We start from the raw sequence: 9,981 nt of genomic DNA on the forward strand, positions 1-9,981 counted from the left end.
GTGTGCATAAATTGGGAAGGAAACAAACTCTCAAAGGACCTGACAGACACTACAACAGAGAAACAAGCAGCTAACTTGTGAGGCTGACCAGATGTTCAGATAGATAGAATTGACACTTCAAGTCCTGACACTGAAAAAAAAAAAATTTATATGCCGTCGAAGATTTACACTGAAAAGACAGGTCTAAAAGGAAATGCTGCTCACTTTTGTGACATTTGTGAAAACCTTAATGTGTACTGTATGTAATTACACTTGTTAATTTGAACAGAACATGAACCAAGAGAATAGTAGACAATTATTTGTAATTAATTACAATACTGTTTCATATCACTTCAGTACATTTAGGATTCTATATGACTAAACTAATTTTCCAATTTTATTGGATAGACTTTCACTGGATCATTTATTGGATTAGGGACCTGACTCAGACTTTTTTTTTAAAAGTCAAACAATATTGTTGGTCATGCTGTAAGTAAATTCAGCAATACTTTGGTATTTTCATAACCATATTCAATTTCAAAAATTCATGTTTGTAGCAAAAATTTTTAATATTATTTAAAAAAAAAAAAAGGATCGGTATTGCATCAGCAAGACTATAAAAAAAAAATGGATCGAAAGCCAAAGAATGTGGATCGGGACATCCCTAACATAAATACTTCAGACCTGTTTTATAGAAATGAACTAAAACAGTTTGAGTAACGCATCTTACAGCTTACCAGAAATGAAGACTGGAATATTCCAAATGATCCCATTTTGCTTTAAAACCAGTTTAAAGCATACTTAATTGGTTCAACTTCAACATAATGATAACATTATTATTACTTACTAGGTGCCTCTTATTAAAATTCCTGGCAGAAAACTGAACATTATAACAGTGTTAAATATGTATTGGCTTCCTGGATTCATTTGCAAGCACTTGAGGACACATGACACATTTTGACCTTTCAACATTGTTCTCAATAAAACCAAACTCAATATAATTGTTAGATATAATTATAATATAATTTAATTTTCAAATCTTAGCCGGTTTAGCTTTTGCATCTCTTGATGAAGTAGATGGACTGTCCATTGTGCTATTTAAATCAGCAGCATGAAATGCACACTTCAAGGGATTGTTTGGATTTTTTGACATGAAGTTGTATGACATTCCCATCAGCAGTGTAGTGCATTAATGGACCATAGGTTGAGAACCCCTGCCATAGCCAATTCATAACTACATTGTTATTGCAAGTTACCATTGACTTGTAAGCAGTCTACCATTTCTTAGTCTTGTCATTTAGTTTGTTTTTACAGAAGTGTAAACCTCTCAATAGATAGGTGTGGCAAGTTTGAGGACAGCATATCCTGCCTTTGCACAAACAAAGACATTGTGCTGTGACTTATTCGGCTGTCGAGATTGAAAAGCTAATGAGGCCGTTAAAATATACAGTGCCCCAGCAAACCTTTAAAACTTACCTCAATGCATGTATGCAGTATATCACCTTGGGCATGTTTTTGCGATCGTACACATCTGTTGTTTCTGGGTAGAATATCTGAAAGTAGAAACCAGACCAGGTGTGACTAAGGTTCTATATTCTGTTTCAACCAGTCAGAGGTAAACCAAAAACTATTCCTTTACTTTTTTTTTTTTTTTTTTTTTAAATCAGCAAGTTAGGAGCCAGCCAATTAATTAATAGATCTCATACTGTTCTGTTTTATTGTGTCAAGCTGCAGTCAAACGGTGCCAGGATGAGGCACGGTCAAAGGAGTGAATACGTGTGAGTCACTTAATAATTTCTTGTGTCCAAGAAGATAGATCATTAAAATTCAAACGAAATTTGAACTGTGATAGTGTTTAAAAAAGAGAGAAATGCCAGAAAATGTTAATGCCTGTCTGAGAAAAGAGTATAAAGTGTATTGTGAGGAGTTTTACAGCCTTAAAACATATATAATAATTGAAAACAAATAAAGTTGGCAACTTTGCGAATTTCACTTATTGCGGGCTATTTTGAGAACCTGTCCCCTGCGATAAATGAGGGAACACTGTAATGCATTTCTGGAAAACAATACAAGACATACAGCTCTCTTTAAAGAATCTGCCAGCGTCACCCCATAATTTAAAACACTGCATGGAGTAAACACATAAACAACAGGACTTACTGACAGAAATATATCATGCCAAAAGGGAAAAATGGCATTACTGTCTTTATCTTTGCTTGTAGTCCAGTCTAACGCCGACAACATATTTCAGACATTTATGACATTATGTAAACTATACTGTAATTATATGTTTAATGCACTGAACATGTACAACCCCAGTAGCTGAATGGCTGATATGTTAATTGCATGTTCCTTGTTTACACACCCAGGCTGCGTAGTAACATTTTCTGAGGGCCTAGACACACAACTTGTACCTAGAGGTGTTCCATCAAACAAACGTCTTTCTTAAAAAGGTGTAGTGACTAAAGGCAGGCTGCATAACCCTGCCTTTAGTGTGTGTTGGCCAAAACAAGAGAGCTACTGTTGGTTGTGCAAACCTCTTACCTTTGGGAGACCCACTGACTCCATGGCCCTGAGCCACTGCACTGTGTTGTCAGTGTGCCTGAAGTGCAGCCCTTTGCTCTGAAAGAAAAAGAAAAAAAAAAAAAGAAAGAAAGGTAGAGGCTCACATATACAGTAACATGATCTTATGAATTGCCGAAATGGGGCTCAGAACGTGAGAACATCAGAGATGGCAATTAAATACTTTGCAGAAATGCAGCATAGAATAAAAATCATACATAAATACGGACCTTGTATCGAGCCTGATCTTTGTCATAGATCCTTTTTATGGCCACCATTTTGGGGGCAAAGAAGTTGGCAAGTTTGCCAAGGTAGACACCATTCCTCAGTCCCTCTTCCAATTCTGTTGTCAGGGGCAGATCTTCGTCCAGGCAGGCCTCCATCCACCTGAACACACGCACTGAGCTATAAGCAGGAAACAGCTTCTCCAAAATGTTTCTTGCAAGAAAAATAAAAACAAAGTCTTTAGCACTGAATTTGTGCTGTTGTCAGATATTTCCAAAACAACCTGAAAAAACAAATTACTTAAGGTGCAATAACTACCAAATATAAATAGACAGTAAATCAAGACTGCACTTTTGCTTACTTTGCGTATAACGTAAACAGCTAACACAATGATCACACCACACATGTCTAAGTTAATACTAAAGAAGCTACTGAACAATGTTCTTAATTATACTGTCCTAATCAAGTGACATTAGACATTAAGTGAAGCATAAAATGGTGTAATAAATGCTAGTGTTTCCCATACAGTCATAGATTTGGCGCTCCCTGTTCGCTCTTGCTCATACATAGATTACAGGTGGTCCTTGTTATACGCCGTTCAGAGTTTCGTCGTTTGGTACGCACTACCATAAATTAATTAAAAACTTACGTTCAAAAACATTTAGAAATTACAAATCTACGCACTACACATAATTGCCAGGTCTCTACAGTATCTTTGAGCATGTTAAAGGATCTTCTCCTATAAAACTGGCAATAATAACAGCTGCGTAGTGGTCTTAGTAGGGACAGAACTCTTACAGTATGTAACCCGACCACCACCTGTATAATGGGACTGTGTGAATGTAGCTTGTCGTTACAACTCCGTACAGTAGGTGGTGGTATACATTGAAACTCCACTTGTTAACAGACCTCATATACACCTGGTCTGCCAGAGAATTGGACTACATAGCAGGAGGGATCAGTCTTGACAACCTTGTATCGCTTGTTGAGCACTGAGCTTTACCCCCCCCCCCCATCTCACAACACTGACATGAGGCTCAGTCTCAACAGAAGAAAGTTATAACGCTCCAGAAAAGTGTACATTTACTGCAGTCACTTTAATTACCAAAGTCTTCATTCACATGTATGCACCAATCATAGGAATTGAGATGTCCATGCACTTGATGCACGTGTGCGGTGTTTCTTTACAGTGATTTCAGCTGTTTTTGCAGGTCTGTAAAAACAGGTATCGTTTTGACATTGTTGCCGTGTGTACATTAATCTTTTAGAAAACTTCCTAGTTTCACACAGTAGCTTTCACACCTACATTCTGAAGCTACTGATGTCTTGTGGAACATGCAACAAGATTATACTTCTGCAAGAATCCATGTGGTGTGTCCAAATGAGGTTAGAAATATTCAAGTATAACGTGTAATCTGTGTTCAATTTGACATGTGAACAGCAGCTATCCTCTTGCATTGAGGAGAGATTTCTTCTAAAGGCTTTGGTAAATGATTTGTTAGGTTGTGAATTATGTTGGTTTGAGAATCTGTTACACATTATCAAGCTGGCTTGGAGAGACGCCATATTCCCAAGTTCCACCCCTGCCCTGACATCTCTGTGCAGCTGAAAATGTGCATTTGTGTGTGTTTTGTCACCAACTAACAACCAAATAAATGATCTACCAAAAACGGTAGGGTTCTTAGACCGAGTTACAGTACATGTTTGTTCTCAGTCACAGAGCAATAGCGTGTTTTCTCCCACTCACACCATGTTTAGGTTACTTACTTGTATGTACAGTACTAGTTTGAAAATATACTGTGTCAGTATACAGTATTAGGAATAAACATCAATTTCAAAATAAAAGGGTGTACACTTTGAAGGACAAAGACATATGTTGCTGAGTGCTGAGGCACTACATAAGAAAACCTCAACCATAAAAATGAGTGCAGCTAGTAAATGAAGGGTAGTAATATGACCTCATGTGGAAAAGATGCTGCTTTTTTTTTTATAAATATCGTCACAGCGCAGTAGAAGAGATCCACATGAAAACTTTAGTAATAGAGAAGAATCAAATCGAGAGATCATTAACATTACTGAGGACAAATTTGGCGGGAATACAGTCGAAAACTTCACTTCCTGTATTCGGAACAATGTAGAAGGAGCGTGTATCCTGGAGGAGGACAGACTAGTTCTCCTGTTTATAGTTATCAGTGCAGAACTTCCTCTCTTTGTCAAACCTGCCGCCCAAGAAGAGTCTAAGCACAATTTCGTAAACTCAAGTGTGCTACAAGTCTATCACTATTGGGAAGGCTTGCCTCTCAAAGCTTTATCATGGTGGTAGGAGTAAGTTTAGTGTGTGGCATCTGTGAAATTGGACACATTGGTGGTGGAAGTGGTGAAATGTGTTTAGATGGCAGTCCACGAGTGGCCCTGTATCAAATGGTACCCAACAACAACAATAACAACTCCAGGTAATAAAATCATCAGGTCTAACAGAAGAAACCCAAGTGTTTGAGAGAAACCACCAACAACAGAAGGACCATATCATCTTTGTCACAGGCTTTATTTGACTTTACCAGTCAAATGTGCACCCCAAACTGAACTGTTTGGTGGAAACCGGCCTCTCAACAGCTCAGGTTCAGACACTCTAGGTGTGCATAGAGTCATGGATTAAAAATCATTTTAAAAAGATGTTCCTAGTTCTTGCAGTGCTATTTTCAGAGGTCCACTAAGCTGGAGAGGAGTGGTTTCAATTCTTGTTCAGCGAACGCCGACTTCTGACCCCACAGAGCAGAGCCTAATCCCTCACTCTCTCACTCTGCTTCATAAGAAGTCTGCCTTAATCCTAATCCAACTTGACACCTTTCCCAGAATAGGAGAGACCATTCCTTTTTTTGACAGGAGTCATAGTTTAGTGAGTAGCAGTAGTGAGTAGCAGAGGAAGCACGACAATAAAAAAACATTGTTGCGTTTGAGGGAAGCAGCTGTTTGGGGTAAAGCATCTCAGAACAATGAAGCAAGACTTCCTCTAAAAACAATGTCATAAAATAGAATCATAATCTAGGTAATGGGGTCTGTGCTTGGTCTAGTCTAGGCAATGCAAGGCAAGATTATTTATAGAGCACAATTCGTACACAATGTAATTCGAAGTGCCTTACAGAAAAGAAGGGTAATATCACTTTATAAAATAATTCCATAAAACATAAGATCATTTTAAAATCACTACATAATTACACCAAAAAAGAATTAAAATTGAAGAGTGCAGATAAAATACTTTCAGTTGTCATATCCACAGTGAATAGAAGCTTTTTCGTCCTGGATTTGAACATTGCCAATGTTGAGGATTGTCGCACATCTTCTGGAAGACTGTTCCAGATTTTGGCAGCATAAAACTGAAACGCAGCCTCACCGTGTTTACATGAGTCTACTTGAGCATAAAGACCCCTATCTTGTCACATAAGCAGATGAAATGGGCAAAATTGAAACACAGATTCAGCTCTGAGACAGAAGGATGAAACACTGATGGCTGCACACACACATTCTAACTTGGTCATGTCAAGTAGATCAGCATTTTAAGATGTCAAGAATATAAAAGCTACTGGTGTGTTAAGGCGAGACTCAACTGCACTTCCTGCTCAGGTACACACCGTTGTCAAAACAACAGGAACAGGTGGGGTGTCTGAGTTTGTGCTACAACAAATCAGATGAACTACTAAAACTGACAATACACTAATAAATGTGAATTTAATAATTTTGTTTGATTTGATTTAGTCTCTCTGGGATGAGCGAGATGAAATGCACAAGTGCTTTCCACAAAGTCAGCAGCTCTTCAAGTGCCTGCATTGGTGTGTCATCATCTCATGTGCATCTTAATACTGCCGTTACCTGTCCCAACAGCTACATTCAACGGCTGGCATCATTTAGCCACCTGTGGCTTTGCTCTGCCAGCAGTTTCACTCATCTCGCGTTATTCTCACTATTAATAACTACAACTTATGTTCAACAGTTAAAGTAGTCTTACAGTACAAAATGCAAACACTAAGACTTGACATCCCCAGGAGTTATAACAAGGCAAACAATAAGTAGTAACGTGTACAGGTAGCTTGTATGATGAGGGTTTTTTTTTTCCCCGTCTCACCGTTTAGCCTCTTCCAAGTGACACAGGTATTCATAGGCAATGTTCTGCCGCCTTCGCTCGTCCATCTCCTCTGCTGAAAGCCTCTCATCATCTTGAATGGCTGGAAAAAATGAAATACAATCCTGTCACTGCTCATTATATTGTCAATATGGGATATTTTTCCATAAGCAAAGCATTTGATGCAGTATAACTTCAAATAGATCTTCCAGATACGGGTCAGGGGTGGTTTATCAGTCAATACAGTAACGATATTTGAAAAAAAAAAAAGGAAAAGTTTATGAAGAGTTAATAGGCCTGCTTAATTCTACACCACCCACAGAACACTACGTCTTTTAGAAGAGTAACAACGACGACGATTTGTCCTTTTTTTCCCCCAAAAACGCCTCCTCCAACTCCACTACAATGACGTATGCTCAGCCACTCCTCTTCGAAGGTAAATAACATTTATCATTACGTATTATATCATTTTTATTATTAAAACGCCAAGATGAGAAAGATAAGACTTTATACTGTATAGTCATTAATTAGCTTGACAATACCCAGTAACTTTGTTTTAATATAAATGCATTCTATACTCTATACTCTTAGGATCATATGCCACATGCACCAACTTTAAGTCATATTTTTATGTTCGTATATTCTGTGGACAGAAGTGATGTCTCACCGTTTTTTGCATGTGGAAGTGCCCAACTGACACTATTACAAATCAACGTTACTGACCAACACTGACACTTACTGCACTTTTGTGCAGTGTTATATTTAACCCACAGGATGAGGTTTGTTGCCTTTGTGTGCACATCATCATGGGACTTGAGTTATTGGCTCAATGGTGTTGACTTATTCTGTTTTTCAGCTGCAGGGTTCTTACAGCCAACTTTCTGAGCAGCCTCGAGAGAATGAGAACCACCAGCAGATGGATTTTGTACACAAAAGGGTGATTTGAGTAAAAATTATTTAACTTACAGTATGTCTTGTAGAATATGCAAACTCACAGTGAACACTTGCAAAGGATAGCTTTGGGCTGTCTTTGTGTGCTAAGCTAACATTTGTGCATGTTTCGCTGCAGTCTGCAGGGCAACACAGTGTCGCTTCAACTACTGGTGACACAATTGATTGGTCTTATCTGTTAAAACTTGCACTTTGCCCTCGTGTTTACTGTGACAAGATAAACTACAGTAAGGACTTGATTCCTTTTTGATTCATTTAAAAATATATATATTCACACTCCTGTTAATCGTTAACCTGAGAAAATACCTTATGTGTAGATTGGCTGATATGTTGAATCAACAGATAAAACGCTAGCGGTGATGGAAAAGTCCAAATGTGCAGGAGTGACAGCACCTACATCTAAAGGTTAGACAACATTTAGTGAATATTTGGTTTGCTTGTTATTTCAATTCAAAGGGCATTTGTGTTTGTTTAGACACACCTCCTACAGGTAACGAGTCAGGTGCTGCTCAACCACCTGCTGCTCATCAAACGTCCAGCAGACGCCACTTCATATTGCAGTCGTCAAAACATGTTTTTATTTTGAAATAACAATTCGGAATGAAAAGTGCTACTTACTTCCATAGCGTGGCTTATGTAGGGCAGCTGCTTCTTCATGATACATCCTGCCTTGTTTCCTCCGGTAGTGAACCCCCAACAACTTTTTTTTTTTAAGCTAGCGTCCAAACACGCGCTCGTTTATGAGTGTCAGTTAATAAACGTAAGCAAAGCCAACGGAGAAGTTTTTCTGAACGAAAAATTAAGAACAAAAGTCGTCAGAAACTTCCCTTGTGACAGTTAGTCCCCATGGTGTGTACCTCTTTGATAGGACTCCTCGACAAAGTGTCTATGATGTGGAAACGTTAAAAAGGTTTATACGGACAGCAAGATGGAGCATTTTGCGCCACCTTTTGGTCAAAAAGGTTACCTGTGTTACGTTCAATGCCACAACCAAAAATATGTAAAGACCGCCACTCTACTTAAGGGCTTCCGCATATGTTTTCGGAGTGTGGCGTTTGAGTGCTTCATTCCTCGGTGAAATGTGAAAATGACTTTTGGAGACATCAACGATAAACCAATAATAATAATAATTGTAATAATAAATGCGAATAATAATAACGATGACAATTAACGATGCCGATGATAATGATGACAATAATAATATTAATAAATGTACTATTTTGTAATAAGGACGCAGTGAGCAGACTGGAGTACTGTATCGTAAGTGCTCGTTTCAGCAAAGTGTAATTTAGGAATGCACAGAAAATTGGTTAAAACTGTGACAAATTAATTCTGCATTTATTTAAGTCAGTGGTGTCCAATGTGTGGTCCAAGGACTAGGATTTTTTATTGGGGCGCAGCACATTGTGAAAATAAAGTTAACAAAAAAACTCAGCAACAATGGGAAAATACCGCAAAAAGCCACCGTTTTTTATGCCTTTTTAAAAAATATATTTTTAAAAAATTAAAAAAAAATGTAAAAGTCCCCCGCATTCTTTGATTTTTCAGTAGGCGGCCCTTAGTGGAAAAAGTTTATACTCCTGTGTTGTGTTTCAGTTGTTCATGCAACTCTGAATGTAGCCACTAAGTGGCAGTCTCTATTCATTAGAACAAGAATAAAAAAAATTCGTTGTAGTGCAAAATGTGTCAAGTAAAAACGACAATTTCCATCCATCCATTGTCTATACCACTTGTCCTGAATAGAGTCACAGGTGAGCTGAAGCCTATCCCAGCTGACTTTGGGTGAGAGACAGGGTACACCCTGGAGGAATGGACACCAGTCAATTACTGCAGGATACAGAGAGGCAAACAACCATTCACGCTCACATTCACACACACATATGGACAATTTAGAGACTCCAATTAACTAGAAACACACGTGTACTGATTCTGCAAATGTTACTAATGCAAATGCATAAATAATCTGGCAAGTGCTGCAATGCAGTTGTGGAGATCCGTGGTGGCCAACGGTAGGCACCCCACTGGTCATCTAGACATTTCAGGTATCCTCATATTACCACCCCTATGTGGCCAGCCCATTGAAAAATGTCTGGTTCCGCCACTGCTGCAATGTAAAAAATACATGGAATCCTTTGAAAGTGAACAGA

The 9,981-nt window shown here is 38.3% G+C and overlaps 1 protein-coding gene across 1 annotated transcript in view; it reads right to left on the minus strand.

The window, feature by feature from the left end:
* Positions 1-8,743, minus strand: part of iqgap2 (IQ motif containing GTPase activating protein 2) — a 34,137-nt gene extending 25,394 nt beyond the window's left edge. Inside the window, exons 1-5 of the mRNA XM_054773915.1 lie at positions 8,453-8,743; positions 6,887-6,986; positions 2,772-2,928; positions 2,524-2,601; positions 1,456-1,532 (exon numbers count right to left, since the gene is read on the minus strand). Coding sequence (XP_054629890.1) covers positions 1,456-1,532; positions 2,524-2,601; positions 2,772-2,928; positions 6,887-6,986; positions 8,453-8,498 — 458 coding nt within the window. The 5' untranslated portion in view covers positions 8,499-8,743. The remainder of the gene's footprint in view (positions 1-1,455; positions 1,533-2,523; positions 2,602-2,771; positions 2,929-6,886; positions 6,987-8,452) is intronic.
* Positions 8,744-9,981: the final 1,238 nt, after the last annotated feature.

The sequence above is a fragment of the Dunckerocampus dactyliophorus genome, chromosome 4 (assembly GCF_027744805.1).
Source record: "Dunckerocampus dactyliophorus isolate RoL2022-P2 chromosome 4, RoL_Ddac_1.1, whole genome shotgun sequence".
In the NCBI taxonomy this organism is placed as follows: Eukaryota; Metazoa; Chordata; class Actinopteri; order Syngnathiformes; family Syngnathidae; genus Dunckerocampus; species Dunckerocampus dactyliophorus.